Source organism: Equus quagga, chromosome 9, assembly GCF_021613505.1.
Source record: "Equus quagga isolate Etosha38 chromosome 9, UCLA_HA_Equagga_1.0, whole genome shotgun sequence".
In the NCBI taxonomy this organism is placed as follows: Eukaryota; Metazoa; Chordata; class Mammalia; order Perissodactyla; family Equidae; genus Equus; species Equus quagga.
The window spans coordinates 14,022,906-14,039,331 of NC_060275.1; the positions used below are offsets into that span (position 1 = coordinate 14,022,906).

The following is a 16,426-nucleotide window of genomic DNA, read 5'->3' on the forward strand; positions in this document are numbered from 1 at the left end:
TGCCAGGAGCACTTTTCAGAAACAGAAAAAAGGCATGAAATGGTTTCTCATTTGAACTAACCCAAGCTCTATTTAAATATAAGCAAACTCGTGATCCTTGTCAAGTAGTGCCTTTTCCTCAAACTCAACCTTTGAGTTACAAATATTGGCAGTTTAGTCTCAGGAGAAATCAGCCTTAGTCAAAAGTTTCCTTCCATAGATCTGTCTCCTTGAAGGTCATATATCCTACTTTGTCACCCTATTTTTTTCATGCCAGCCTGAGCATCTTGCTTCTGTCTATGGGGATTAGGTGCTTTGCCATTTGAGCCCAAAGAAACTCATCTGCCTGCTATTCCAGGAACTTCAGCCCTATCTAGTGACAGTGCCCTGTGATGCAACCTGGGCTGAGGAGCTCCTATTCCTCATGTCTGTAATTTTTCATCCTGTGTCCTTTCCCTCGGCATTTTCTTCTATCTCTTGACATCATACCCCTTAGTTGATCAAAACTCCATTAGTCCACAAGCCCCTCACTCCATTTAGTCTCAACTCAAGGATCTTTTACATGACAACCCCATTCAGGGATCACTATGCATATATTGTTAGAGGACACTAAGAGCAGCATGGACTGGGGATGGGGGATCTGGCAGGGAAAATCTTTCAGTTTTAGAAACATAGATCATCTCTCTTCTGCCTACCTCCCATATGGGACCTTGTTGTATGTGAATCTTCCTGTGAATTCTTGATGTGCTGGGACTAGAGACCCTGCTCACGGCTGACTGTAAAAAAGACCCACAATGATAACTAGTGGTGGAGAACTGCAGAGAAATCAGAACTCTTGTACATATATTCCCACCATATTCCAGTGGGAATGCAAAATGGTCTGGAAATGTGTCCACACAAATGCAATCTAAAAGAAATAGTAACAAAAAATTTTAAAAATAAATTAAAACTCCAAAAATTGAACTTAGAGACACAGAGAAGAGATTAAGGCTTGCCAGAGGTAGGTGGTGAAGGGTAGGTGAAATGGGTAAAGGTGGTCAAAGGTACAAACTTCCAGTTATAAGATAAATAAGATCTGGGATATAACGTGCAGCACAATGATTATCCTTAACCTATACTGTATTGTATATTTGGAAGTTGCCAGGAGAGTAGATCTTAAAGTTCCCATCAGAAGAAACAAAACTTAAACAATGTGTGGTGATGAATATTAACTAAACTTATTGTGGTAATCATTTAGCAAAATATATGTCAAATCATTATGTTGTACTCCTTAAACTAATACAATGATATATGGCAATGATATATCAATATAAAAAATAAAAATAAGCAAAAGAAATTGGTACACAAGAGTTCATATCAGCATTATTCACGTATCCAAAAATTGGATGCAACTAAAATCTTCATTGACACATGAATGGGTAAAAAAGAATGTGTTATATCATACAAAAGAATATTATTTAGCATGAAAATAAATAGAGTACCGATACATGCTATAATATAGATGAACCTTGAAAATATCATGCTGAGTGAAAGGAGCCTGGTACAAAGGCAACATATTGTGTAAATCCATTTATAATAATAGTCTAGAGAGATAAATCCAGAGAGACAAGAAATAAGTTAGTGTTTCCAGGGCCTGGAGTGAGGGGAGAACTGTGGAGGGGGTTTCTTGGGGGAGCGATGAAATTGTTCTGGAATTAGATCATGGTGATGGTTGCACAACTTTGTCAGTGGACTAAAAACAAGTGACTGGTACACTTTAAAAAGGTGAACCTTATGGTGTATGAATTAAATCTCAACTAAAAAGTCAGTTCCCGGTACATACACCCCTACCCATGCAGTAGGGGAGATGAGAGGCTGCATGTCCTGGAACAACAGCCCTCTCCCCAGCCACAGCCAGGCCCCTAAGACAGTGCAATCTGAGGAAAGACACTTCCTCTGTCTGCCTCCGTTCCCTCTCAGAGTTTCTCATTTACACAACCCCAGCTTGATAGAGCTGTTTGTGGAAATGGAGGGTTGGGCATGATTTCACACTCTCCCTGAGCCCCACACTCAGAGGAAATCATCCCAAATCCACTCCCACTCACAGTTCTTGGGTGTCTCAGGATGGAGCCCTAAGACGGCACCTGGAAGGGAGCCTTCCCTCCTGGTGACTGTGGGACCCACAGAGGAGTGTTTGGGGCTGAGCATTTGACCCATTCCTGCCCCTTCAGATTCTGTCGAGGAATCATCCCTGCTGAGAGTGCAGAAGTAAACAGTTCTCTGAGTTTAAACATAAGGAGATGTGTCTTTGTAAACCCAGAGTCTGTCTGATGCAGTTGGGGTGGTGGATCCACATTGCAGGGTCCGGAGTCAGACTGTCTGCCTGGATATCTCACAGTGCAATTCACGACAGTAGAAACCTGGGCTTCTGTTCAACCGCTGTGTGGCTCACTTCTGTCATTTCTGTCATCTGTGAAATGGGGACAACAAAGAGACCTGCGTCAATGCATTGTTAAAGGTGAAAATGCATAAATACATATCTCCACTCAATAAATGTCAACAGTTTTTCATATTGTTCTCTCTATTGGAACACCGTGCCCATAAAGACAATAAGACTCCTGTGATAAGAAACATAACCATGTATTTATGCAAAGAACATGAAAACACTAATTCGAAAAGAAAATTCACTCCTATGTTCATTGCGGCATTATTCACAATATCCAAGACTTGGAAGCAACCTTAATGCCCATCAACAGATGAATGGATAAAGAAGATGTGGTACATATAACAATAGAACGCTACTCAGCCATAAGAAAATGACAGAATCATGCCATGCAACAACATGGATGGACCTTGAGGGTATAGTGCTAAGCAAAATAAATCAGATGGACAAAGACAATTCCCATCTGCCTTTGCTATTATGTGAAAGATAAACACACAAATACATAGACACGGAGAACTGATTGGTGGTTACCAGAAGGGAAGAAAGTGTGGGAAGGTGAAAGGAGAGAAGGGGCACATATGTCTGATGATGGATGACAACCAGACTTTTGGTGGTGAATACATTGTAGTCCACACAGAAGTCTGAACATCTGATCACCTGTGCACCCGAAATTTACCAAATGTTATAAACCAATGTGACCTCAATAAAATTTAAAAATAAATAAATAGCCTTCAAATAATACCTTGTTTTCTTTTTTTTTTTTTTAATAGGCATTTGACCCAGACGTTCATTCAATGAATCTGGAGGTGGTGTGCTAAAGGACAGGGTGACAAAGAAATGTCATGATTCTGAAGAGCAAACGATTTCTTTCTTTCTCATATTGAAACAAAATTTAGACTGCTGCCACGCAAAAAGGCCCCTGTCTGTATCAATTGTTCTTCTCATTGTCAGCGTGTTAACATGCCAAGATGAATCCTTCCCACTGACCTTAAAAAAGCAGGGAAAATCGGGGACTGGCTGCAAGGAGACTGGGAGGTAACAGGGGGACTTCTGTCTAGGTACAGAATTTAGGGGAAGGCAATGGATTCCTGTTCTCCGTGTACTGCTGCGACACCTCAGCAGTATCTCTCTAGACTGAGAATTTGAAGTATTTTCCTGGTTATACAGAATAATTACTAAGGAAATCAACAGGTTTGACAAGCCCTTTTAGAACACTAAATAGAAAATGTAAGCTTTTTAACTATTTGGGTTTGAAGGCGGTCTTAAAGACTGTTGAACATCCAACAGAAGAAAGGGGGTTATTTTAGGGGTTATTTCTGGGTAGGTGTAGCTCATAGAATGAGAGAAAGTTTGATTTTAAATTAATTCTCGCTGATGTTTAGAAAAGCACCTACATGCATTTCGTATGAGACAATGATTGCAGGCCCACAATTATTTCTGTGGGTGATAGGAAGTATAGGAATAAAACAATAAACATTTTTTCCTCATAAATATGTCATATTCATGAAGGTGACGTTTAGCCTGGTTAAGAAATCAGAAGTTCATTTACTGGGATACCAACAGCACTGAGCAATGGGAGGTGGCAAGAGAGAGGTATATATGCAGGATCTCATCATTCACCACACACAGGCTTGCAGGCTCCCTGCCCACCTCTGCTTCCTCCAGGAGCACAGGTAAGTGCTTCCAGCTGCTCCAGCTTAACAGCATGAATCATTTTTGAAAATAATAACAATGATGTCTTTAATATCATGCATGTATTCACTCTGCATAATTGTATTTTACTTTTTCTGCCAGGGCAAAATTGAAACACATTGTTCATCTGATTTGTCCTTTAGCTAATGTACTTACTTCTGATGAAGCAAATGCTCCCTTAGGAGCATGTGTATGGAGGGGAGGGTGTCTGGCACCCATGGAGCCTCAAAGGAGAAAGAAGAGAGGTGGCTCATGGGAGCTGGCTGGATGTGATCTGCATGGATCACGGTCTTGTTATAAAACATTTTCTACCCACGCCTAGGACAGCCAGTGATGAAGGAAAGACAATGAAGTTCCATTAATTTTTCACAAAAGTCTTTAAATAGTAATTTTGATAATCTTCTAATGATGAAATTTATACATGTACATTGAAAAAGGCTTGAAAAGTAAAAAACATGAAAAAGTTTAGCTGCCAGAATCCCACAACCCCAATATAAGTCATTTCTTCTAAGAAAATTACATTACAGACTAACCTTCTCTTCATTAAATTCATTATCCAATGAACCTGATGCTTCTGCAGGAGTTCCAGATCACACCAAGGCCGCCATGAATTCACTCAGTGAAGCAAACACCCACTTCGCACTTGATCTGTTCCAACAGTTCAAAAAATCAGAGAAGGACAACATCTTCTATTCCCCTCTCAGCATCACATCAGCATTAGCCATGACGTACTTAGGGGCCCAAGGAAACACTGCGCTCCAAATGGGAAAGGTAGGTGTCAGCTCCCTTTATGTTCACCTATTTAGACTGATTGTTGGCTTGGGTGCCGATGCTCACAGATCTGGATGTCCCCAGGGGTAGCACAAGAGGCTGGGCAAGCATTCCCATGACCTGGTGAGCACTTGGCTGTGGGGGGCATGTGCCCTCTCCCAGTGCTCTGCCCTCTCTGCTTCCCTGTGCCTAGATTTTCTTTGGGAGCTGGGATCAGCTCCTACAATTGCCCAGCAAGCAGAGGCTTGAATGCCACAGCACCTGCAAAAATGATGCACTGACTTAAATCCATGGGAAACATCTTCACATGATTCCTCAGCCCTGAATGAATGATGAATCAGGATTCTTTGAAGTGGCTGGTGATCAACCAACTCAGCTGTAGCTTTTCAAGGAGCAAATGCTTACACTGAAGTTTCCTTTCTTCTTTTTACTTTGCTTCTTTATTGTTCTTTTTATTTTGGATCGGTTTGGAAGTTTCTTCTGTTTCTTAGTTTGGGTCCATTTCTATTTTTTTCTTCCTTCCTTCCTTTCTTTCTTTCTTTAAAATTTCCTAAGTTGGACAGACCTTTTCAGTAAAATTTTCTTGTCCCACTTCCTTTCTCTTCCAGGTCCTTCACTTTAATGACGTCACAGACAACACGAGAGAAAGCCCTACAACAGCTCAGGTGAGTCACAGAGCACTTGGATCTAGAAGGAGAAACATATCCAAGAGGTTCAGAGTTCAAACTGGGGATCTCAGGGAAAAGTCTATTTTTAGCGGAAATTTTGGGCTAAATACACAGGACAAGCAGAGTCGTTTCTCATCTCATATTACATGCTTATTTATTTCCTATTTTTCTTTCTTGAGAGGAGATCAGCATTTGCTTAAGAGCATGGGGTCTGGAACTGAAAGACTAGCTTCAAATTCCTGCCCTGCTGTTCACAAACAGGAAAGGCGAGCAGGCACAACCACTCTGAGACACACGGACCTCATGCCAGTAACCTGGCAGTAATAAAAGATCTGCCTCAATTCGTGCAAATACATGCAAACATTACGACCATGCCTGGATTACAGGAAGCCCTGATAAATGTTATGTGTCATTATTATAAAATACAATAATTATAGTAATCCAAATAATGATAAATTAATATAACTTCAAATAACTCATAGATGAGATTAATAGCAATAAGCATACATCCAAGTATATTTTGGAAAATACGTGTATGAACTATATAGGTTATAGACTTAATAGTCCAAAAATGTTAGCTAGCAGGCAGAAGGTTCCGCATTCAGACAGCCTAGGTTCAAATATTGTTTCTACTACCTTGTGTCTCTTTGGAGAGGTTATTTAATTCTCTGAGCTTTCTTGTTTTCATCTGAATTCGACTAAAGACATGGAGATATTGATGTAAAGCCTTAGCAGGCACATGCTTTTTCTATACTTGGAGTATAACCATCATGAGGAGCAGACATACATAACAGTCAACAGGTCTCACCTGAGAATACCACCTAGGCGTATACAAGGCTTCATGCCATAAGATCATTGAAACACACGAATTCAATATTCTCATACCATTGATTGCAGTCAAAATGAAAATGGTTCTAGCCCTTAGCACACTTAAGTTTAGCTGGCAAGCTTGACCTAACCATTTGTACCAATCGGAAGACAACCCAGTGGTGGGATGGTGTTGCATCTGTAGTTCAAAAGAGAAAAGACCAGAATATTTAGAGAAGAAACAATGAATTTTCTGGAAGAGATTGAATGTAAAACTTTTAAAGAATATTTGAGAGAAAGTACACCAATATCAAGGAATAGTGACAAACGTCATCTGTGGGGTTACCAAATTTAGGTATGGATCTAACAGTTACGTGGAGTTAATATTTACATTGACAGAGAATGCAATGAGCTCACTTTTTCCTGTTGATGTTTGAAGGTTGAAAACTTGGGAAATGTGCATCACCAATTTCAACAGCTTCTAACTGAATTAAAGAAACCCACTGATGCCTATGAGCTGAGTATTGCCAACAGGCTCTATGGAGAAAAGAAGTTTCAGTTTCATCAGGTAAAAGTTTCACTGGCCTGCCACACCTTTAATCTGCATCCTAGGTCCTCTGTCTCCAAGGAACAAAGGGAGGAGAGTGAGCAGATGAGCCTGGCTGACCCCCATGGGGAGCATTTACCCAGGTTGCAAGACTCCCTTGCCATAACTACACCCCATGGAGTGTCCTGGAGCCTGGAAATCCTCCAAGAAAGTGTGGGTTTAGGGATTAATTTGTAACGATAGAGCAGGGACAGTAGCAGGGTAAACCGTGAAATTCCCCTAACGATCTCACTCTATTCAGTCACACAGTGTGAATCATGGTAGGCAATGACCAAGGAAATGTATGGTTGATGGGATATTGATGGAATGGGCCGACTTGATGTGTGTCTGGGGAAGTCCTAGGGGATATTGATTGCTCATAATGGAAGATATAAGCAAAGGTGAGAACCTTAAGAGTTGATATCAATGGAGAGGAGTCCCAGAAGCACGCCTTCTCCTTTGGAGCAACAAGCTTTGCCATTTGCAACCCACAGCCTCTTCTGCTCCTGCCTTTGTCAGATGGTATTGCCCTTAAGAGATGTCATTCTTATGCCAGCCTTTGCATCCTTTTCACATTACCCACAAGAGAGCTGTATAAAAACAGGCATCATCAAGAAAATGTAGATTTCTTCAGAGTCTGGATTCCTATGCTATACTTTGTTAAGATTGAAAATAACCGACTCGGGAATACACAGTTATAATAAATAACTCTTAATTCCTCCTTTCTTCCTTCCCATGTCAAAGGAATACATGGATAATGTTAAGAAATTTTACCTAGCCAGTGTGGAATCTGCTGATTTTATAACTGCTGCAGAAGAAAGTCGCAAGAAGATTAATTCCTGGGTGGAAAGCCAAACAAATGGTAGAGTATGAGTGATCACCCATAAAGGAACACAGAGAGTCCCCGCTCTGCTTGAACCCTGTGCTGGACACTGCATAGGGTGTCAGGAGAGAGCTGAGATGAGGTTGCAGAGAGGGTGGAATGTTCCAGGTCAATGCGGAGAGAAGCAAGAAGAACTCAGGATCAGCTTTGTGAAAACACAGCTGGGAATCTGTGTTTGCTCATGGCCGTGGATGACAGGATCTTTGTGGACCCCAAGTCTCTGTTCAGACCCCATCTTGAGTTCACATCCTTTACTTGAAATCAGAGCCTAAACTTCTATATATGGTTCCATAAGGGAAATGTCAGAAATGATTCCAATGTCCTTTGTTAATTGGCAAACAAGCAGCGCTCCTGTAAACTCCCCTCCTTGCCACCTGCAGCTGGAGCTGCCTGCCCACTTCTCCATCCCACCCATCCTGCAGGGACTTTCCCAGCTGTCTTCCCCATCCAGGGGAGAGAGCTTAACACACTCTCCATTCTATGAACCCCTATCATACCTCCCACTCGCATTATAGGCCAAACTTAACAGCTATTCAAAGTGGAGAATGAAAAGGAAGACACCCCAGGGAGTGGGGTCTGATGGCACAGGGCGTGTGTTTCAGATAATAGAGTTCATGCCATTTTTCCCAAAGAAAAACCAAGGGCTTCTTCCTCTGAGTAGTGAGCCTAAATTTAAAAAAAGATAAAAGGACAAAGGGAGTACGGAGTGATGATTGTAGGTTTGGAAGAACTGACAGAGGGAGGGAGCGAGGGAACGGATTTGCTCACACAGTAGCTGAAATCCCTTTATCAATATTCAGTGTGAGAGGACTGAAGTCGCCCACAGACAGAGACTCTGAACACATGTCTAGTGAAAAGAATGGCCATCCCCCATCAGGGGTAAGTCCATCAGGCTGGTGCCAAGAGGAAAGCTGCAGCTCGTGAACTATTAGTGACAGTCTGTAGAGTGGTAACTCTTGTGAATAGTGAATGATCAGTAGTAGCTTTCAAAGCATCTTTCAGACAAACCACTTGTACTTTTATGATGGAATTTTGTTTTCCTTTTTGTTTCAGGAAAAATCAAGGATCTGCTTCCCCGTGACTCTCTTGATTTTGCCATTCTGGTTCTGGTGAATGCAGTCTATTTCAAAGGGCAGTGGGATAAGAAATTTGATAAAGAATCTACTGTGGAGGAAAAATTTTGGCTGAACAAGGTATCGTGTATAATTTTTTATGATAATAATATAGTTAGTTACCTATGGAATGTTCACTTTAAACTCATATCTGATAGAATGTACAACTGCAGGTTGCAATGAAATTTACATGGCTGTATTTTCCTGTTTCATTTTTTTGACTTTATTTAGTCAGGAATACTTGAAGAAACTCTTCCTATAATTCAAAGATTTCCCAGATCATCTCTTAGAAAGAGGATGTGTTTGGCATCTCAACAGTATTATGTTTGTTTGACTTACACCTCACTTGGCATTTCTTTCCCACATTAATTACTGCAGGATACCAGCAAATCTGTGCAGATGATGAAACAAATTGGTTCCTTTAATTTCACTGAAGTCCAGGACATGCAAGCCAAGATCCTGGAAATACCATACAAAGGCAAAGATCTAAGCATGATGTTGATGCTGCCAAATGAAGTGGATGGTCTACAGAGGGTAACAGCTTCTACCTCCAGTTCTTTATACTATTGCCTGATGTCCTAGTAGCTCTCTGCTTGTATGGGCTGTTCATTGAAGCGGTGCTCACAGATTGTTGGTGATGTCTAACAGAGCTCAGGAATAGACTACTCTTCTTCTCTGCATGCAGTCTAAAGGAGAATTGTTAAGGAGAACCTGGCATCATACTGCATTCCATAGAACAAATATCTTAAGTATCACAGTGTGATATGGAAGAATATATAGAAAATCTTAATATCAGAGGTCTCATTAATATCCTGATGAAAATATGAAATGTCAGTTGAGAATAAAATTTACCTAGCACACACCTATACTATTTTGCAACCAGAAGAACCTCTGATATAGTCCAGTGTATTCATTTGAAGACAAGGAAACTAAGACTCAGATGAACGTCACACAAGGAAAATATATACAAGTTCACTCATAAGCAAAACCAAGCAAATTAAAACAACACTGGGCACCATTTTGCATATTAAATCACATTGGTTTGGGGACAGTGGACAAATAGATTGACCTTGATGCCTACTTTTCAGTTTAGAAGTACTCTGTCCCTAGGAGCTCAAAAGTCATTCAGCGCCTCATTTCTGTAAGTAAAAAAAAAAGAAATTTTCCTCTTAGCACTGTTATAATGGTTGAAGTTAACATGAAAAATAACAATAAGAATATCTGGAATATTAAGAACATTCCAAAAATAGCCATCTGCAATTACTATAATAGTTTATGATGATGCTGAAGTTGCAGTGAACTTTGAGTGCACTCAAAATATATGTTGTGGTAAGCCTAGAAATTGGAGATACTCAGGGAAAGTAACATGGCAATCATATGTGAAGGAACATTACGGTATTCATCCTGTAGTTCAGCCATCATTATCAATGACATCCCAGTCCTGGGATTTGATCCTAAACTAACTAATGTAAACAAGGCAACAGCCTTTGGACAGAAGTGGCTCAAAATAATGAAAAATTCTAAACAAAGAACAATGCTGCATCTTTGTATTGCCAATACTTTAGCTTAGGGACTGACACACCATACATGTTTAAAAAATATCAAGGAAAGATATATACATTGAACATCAATTTAATGGTAGCATTATGTGATAATTTAAACTTTATTAGAGAAATATATATCTATATGGTGAAAGTTTACAAATAGGCCAAGCAAGAAAAATTAATAAAAATAGGTGGCATGGTATAATTGCAGTATGTAAAAAACTGTGTACAGAAGGACATTAACAAGAAAAGACTATTAAAAAGTGAAACATGAAGTGGGCTGGCAGCTTAAGAAATGGGGACATATAGTTCATCTTTTACAAAATATTTTTATTTAAAGTTTCTTTTGTTTTATATGTATGTTTCATATATATTATATGTGTATATTACAGAAGCTACCATTTATTTTATAGGTATAATATAGAAGATTCACTTTATTATTATAATTTTATATATATATGTATATATATGTAACTTCTGTACTTACATTTACTGTTAAAATAAATGTTTCCATGATTCAGTCCAATGTTAAGGTATGTTTAATGTCCACTGAGAATCACTTCATTGTTCCTTTTGTCCATTGTTACAGCTTGAAGATAAACTCTCTGCTGAGAAACTAATAGAGTGGACAAGCTCACAGAATATGAGGGAGAAAGAAGTGGACTTACATTTACCTCGGTTCAAAGTAGAAGAAAGCTATAACCTCAAGGACGTGCTGATGTCCATGGGGATGGTGGATGCCTTCAGTACACGGGAAGCCAACTTCTTGGGCATAGCAGAGAGCAAAGATCTCGTGTTGACAAAAGTTGTACACAAGTCCTTTGTGGAGGTGAATGAGGAGGGCACGGAGGCTGCAGCTGCTACAGGCGTAGTAGTTGGTACAACATCACTACCAATTTATGAAAGTTTCCACTGTGATCACCCTTTCCTGTTCTTCATCAAGCACAATAAGACCAACAGCATCCTCTTCATGGGCAGAGTCTCTTCTCCTTAGATGTAATTAGGCTGCTACTACTTTAGGGGAAAGTTCACATTTATTCTAATATGTTGATAGCTAGAAATAACAGGTTCTCTTTAATTCTTTGTCCTTTCCAATCTCATAGTCATCACTAAGAGCATAATGGTTGAAATAGCATGACTGACTATCTCTCTCTTTCTACAAACACCTGTAAACCTACTTTATTTCCTCATGATGATTCCCTTTGGACAAAATGTTCAAGATAAGATGATGGGATATTTCAATACTATATCTTCTCCTAATTTGGAAATAGCATATCTCCAATTTCAAAATCATTTCTACTAATAAAACTTATTATGCTAGCACCCACATTTATTAAAGTATAGGTGTTATTTGTGAACTTAAATATCTAAATTTTTTGGTTTTATGAAACACATGATCATAAAACAGTGACTTAATCATATTATTTGTTGCTCTTCCCTTTTCTTTTTCTTTTTAACAAAGTGCAAGTAGCCCACCCCAAATAGGAAAGATAATTCATGAATATATTATCACATACAAAAAGAAAACTCAGCAGCTGGCTCAGTGGCATTGGAGTTAAGTTCGTGCACTTCATTTCAGTGGCCCAGGGTTCGCTGGTTGAGATCCTGGGTACGGACGTTCACACCATTTATCAAGCCATGCTGTGGCAGGCGTCTCATGTATAAAATAGAAGAAGATTGGAACAGATATTAGCTCAGGGCCAATCTTCCTCAGCCAAAAGAGGAGGACTGGTGGCAGATGTTAGCTCAGGGCTAATCTTCCTCAACAAAAAGAAAAGCAAAGAAAAGAAAATTCCAAATACGAAAAGGAATGATTAGGTTGAAGTGTAGGCTGCTACCAGAACATGAAAGGCTTTGTAGCACACGTTAAGAACATTCAATTTTATCCTAAAATAAAGGGAAAGCCATTACAGTTTTTGTTCATTTCTTGTCCAAAGAAGAGAGTGAGATCATCATACCTGCATCTGTAAAATGTATCTCTGGTTATTAATATGTAAATGGATGAGAAGGAGCAACAGTGTGGATACTGTGAGATTAATTAGCAAACCGTTAGAGTGTCAGGAGTGGAGACTGAGAGAAACAGATACCTGTGAGAATTGTTTAGGAAGGAAAAATCCACAGAATTCTGGCAACACATTATATATGACAGAAATGAGAGACAGAAGCCAAGAATGATGCCTATAGTTTCAAGCATGCCTAACCAACCAGTTGGTTGGGAGAAGATTTTGTTTTGGAGAGATGATCAGATCCCAGGTTTAGGTTTGCATTTGTTGAATTTTAATTTCTTTTGAGACATCTAAATGGAGTTGTCTAGTAATCACTTGAATATATGAATCTAGCGCAAACGCAGGATATGATCTGAAGCTCTAAACTTGTGATGCTCAACACAAAAGTTTTAGAGTTAATGAGTAAATAACTTTTTAAAAGGTGACTAAAGGCAAAAATGAGATCCTAGGGAGAGAGTATAAGGTGATAAGAAAGGAGGGCCTAAAACTGACCTTGAAATACATCAATATATAAAGGTCAGGAATTGACAATTTTTATCTTCTGGAACACAGCTTTTCCTAGTGGACTGTGTTCATTCCACATTCTTTCCAGTCAATACCAAATTCCAGCTGATTACACAAACCATGGATTTTGGAGGACTTGAGAAAGCTCTAAATTTTCTTCAGCAGAATCCAGCAGCCCAAGAACAGAGCAAAGGAAGACGTTTCACCTTTAAGTGTGAGACTTGGTCAAGGGAACTGACAGACTGGCAAGAGAGTGGGTAACATGAGTAAACCATGCAGTGAACAGGCTGGGAAGGGAAGGCAAGGCAGGAGGCGGGTACCTTGATAAACTGAGAGGCAGTGGAGTAGTTAACAAGGCTGAAGAAAAGAAATGATGGGAATGAGGTTGTGAGAATGATCAGAGGTTCAGAAGTTTGGCCCAGGACCTGGGATTTTGAAGTGTGTTTTAAAATAGAAAATTGTAGGTAATAAATAAGCTCAGAGTGTGGCTATGGGTGTGAATTAATTTCCAATGATTCAATGAAGTTGACACTGGTATAGAGATTTGGGGGTTTGAAGAACTGATGGTTAGAATGCCTTGAGACCATAATTTTCAACTACTCGTTATTTTAGTTGGGTTTTCAAAAGGAACTTTATAAAAGCAAACAAGTTAAGACAAAGAGGCACAGGAATTTGAGTCATATCAGGTAGAGGAGATGGTTGACATCCCGCTCTGAGACCTGAAAACTTCCCGTATATTTTAGGCAAGTCAGAGAACCAACTACCCCTGCACTGTGGCCACATGTAAGAGAAATTGAAGAGAAATTCAAATCTAGGATCTTGTTTTTTGAAACAATAGATTATAATTCATTGAATAAAACAGAACACGAGTCCATACTGATGTAAAATAACTAAATGACTAAATGAAAAGTTTTAAAAGGAATGGATATTTATGTACTTTCAAAGTCCCTCCCCACAGAATACTTCACACCTATTAGAGTGGCCAAAATTAAAATTGATAAACTGGCCATATTAACTGCTGAAGAGATTGTGGAGCAAGGAGAAATCTGATACACTACCGGTGGGACTATGAAGGATGCAACCACTAGGGAAATCACTTTGGTAATTTCTTATAAAATTAAACCTTTGCTTACCATATTACCCAGCAATGCCTCTCCTTCATATTTACCCAAGAGAATTGAAAATACGTGTCTCCCGAAGGACTTGTGTACAAAAATTCATAGTAGGTTTATTCACAATGGCCAACATTGGAAATAACTCATATTTGCATCAGCGGGTGAATGGATAGAGAAACAGTGGAATAGCACTGAGCCATGAAAAGGAAGAAACTACTGAACCCTGCAGCAACATGGAGGAACCTCTCAAACACTACTCTGTGCAAAAGAAGCCGGACAGAAAGAGCACGGATTATATAGTTCCACATACAGGAGGTTCAACCTGTGGTGACAGCAAGCTGATTAGTGCTCTCCTGGGGCTGGAGTTGGGAAAGACACAGATTGTAACAGAGTCCAAGGGAAATTTCTGGTTGAGACGAATGCTCTACAACTTGATTGAGTGATGGTTACACAGCTGCTTACATTTTTCAAAAATCATTGACATGTACACTTAAAATGTGTGAATTTTGTTCTATATAAATTATGCCTCAATAAAGAGGGCGGGGATGGAGGAAGGGGAGGAAGAGGAAGCCAACTGGACAAATCACACATAGTTACTTTGCCTTTGGAAATATTTGAACAAAAAAAGCTTCTTAATTAAATACGTTTGTAAGAAGAACTTCGTTTTGGTCAACTTCTAGCCAATCTTCAATTTATTCACATACGTTTAAATACATTGAATAATACACCAAAATCCTTGTAATATGGAGCAAGAAGCATCACGAAGCCGCACGTTAAAAAATAAAGTTTTGTGAGTTGTGATCTACCAAGTTGTCTTTACTGATCAAGGGTTTGAAAACGACTATATTTAAAATTTAGTTTGAGATTTGAAAGAGTTTAACAAGAAATTCATGTCCAGATATTCTTCCGTTAATTGTCATTGGATAAAATATGGTATTTAAACCTATCTTTATATCAGTTTTTTGATACAATTCTCAATAGTCAAAGATGAAAGCTAAACCACTTATGTCACATAAGTGGAAGGATAGACGCCTTCTTTCCTTAGGAAACAATATCATCCTCTTCTGGGGAAAGCTCTCAGTGGATACTCTCTTGGCTCCATCTGGCTCTGTCAGAATCATTTGCATTGTATACCTACATCACACACAGGTGGCCAGCAACTATATGACGAGTGAATGATTGAGTCATTCTCTGTAAGTGACACAGGGGCTATATTTGTTTTAGAAGAATTCATTTGTATTTGTAATACACAAGACATCAAAAACATGCATAAAATGCATAATTGGCCTCACTGTATGTGGTTTGAGTCATTCAAAGAACATTTATTCTGCGCCTACTGTGTGCAAAGCGGGATTAGGCAGAGGGTTCTCAGAAATAGGGTGACAAAAAAGGATAAATAAACAAAGCATTCTGAAGACCAGAAGAGGAGAACTGAATTCAGAACACAAGCAGGCCAGAACTTCGAAAAATGTCCTAATGTTCATGGTCAAGGCAGACTTCAACATCTGGAACAAGAGTAGCAGTATGGATGCAATATATACAAGGAAGTGCCTGAGATCAGTCAGAAAACAGCTGAGCTGGTAGGCAATCAGAAAAGTAGAAATCCACAAAACTTGAGGATGCCATAAAAGAGGCCAACTCAGAAATCTTGCTAGACATTTGAAACAGACCAGAACTCACTGAGGGTCCTGACCAACTAGGAGGCTGTGTGTGTGTGTGTGTGTGTGTGTGTGTGTGTGTGTGTGTGTGATTCTGCAGAGGATAAAGCTATCTCAGGACATAGGAACCCAGGCCAAGCCCTTCCCTTCTAGAATCTTAACATCTAAGACTATCCTGTCTCTGTTGCTGATAATTATCTGCCCAGATGTATGGAAACCAGAAACACTCATAATCCAAAATATTGCCCCAAATAATTCATGTTTCATTTGAGACTAAGAATGCAAATCCTTCCTCCCCAAGAAGAACTTTTTCACCTATATTTTTTGTCTAACAATAATTTTAAGAAAAACAAAAGCAGCCATTTTTTTAGCATGCTCTGAGTTACACATTCATCAGACTAAAGTGAGGTTCACGTTTAGATAAACTGCACGACAGGTGGAGCGATGTCTGCCTTTTCACCTCCTGGCAGTGATGTTCATGTCCATTCCCAGGGTGGTACATCAATGACCTCAAAGGCCATGCCAAAGCAGCTATTGCACAGAATCCTAGCATCCCTCTAGTTCTGCCACTGGGGATCTCTGCATCCCAACACCCAAGATCCATGCATCCCAACATCCCTGATTCCTTAATCTCCAGAGCAAATCCCCGATTACACAAATGGTGATGCTGGGGAGGTCA

At 39.5% G+C, this 16,426-nt stretch overlaps 1 protein-coding gene across 1 annotated transcript; it reads left to right on the plus strand.

The window, feature by feature from the left end:
- The first annotated feature begins 3,942 nt into the window (after positions 1 to 3,942).
- On the plus strand, positions 3,943 to 11,793 carry LOC124244874 (serpin B3-like). The gene is made up of 8 exons (XM_046671861.1): positions 3,943 to 4,074; positions 4,674 to 4,864; positions 5,473 to 5,529; positions 6,779 to 6,907; positions 7,670 to 7,787; positions 8,862 to 9,001; positions 9,299 to 9,454; positions 11,054 to 11,793. The coding sequence occupies exons 2-8, from the start codon at positions 4,700 to 4,702 to the stop codon at positions 11,456 to 11,458; spliced, it is 1,170 nt and encodes a 389-aa protein (XP_046527817.1). The 5' UTR covers positions 3,943 to 4,074; positions 4,674 to 4,699; the 3' UTR covers positions 11,459 to 11,793.
- Positions 11,794 to 16,426: the final 4,633 nt, after the last annotated feature.

Coding starts and splice junctions, on each gene's coding strand:
- LOC124244874 (XM_046671861.1), top strand. CDS start 4,700: ATGAATTCACTCAGTGAAGCAAACACCCACTTCGCACTTGATCTGTTC. Junction 6,908..7,669: donor AGAAGTTTCAGTTTCATCAG/GTAAAAGTTTCA, acceptor CCCATGTCAAAG/GAATACATGGATAATGTTAA. Junction 9,002..9,298: donor AAAAATTTTGGCTGAACAAG/GTATCGTGTATA, acceptor TAATTACTGCAG/GATACCAGCAAATCTGTGCA.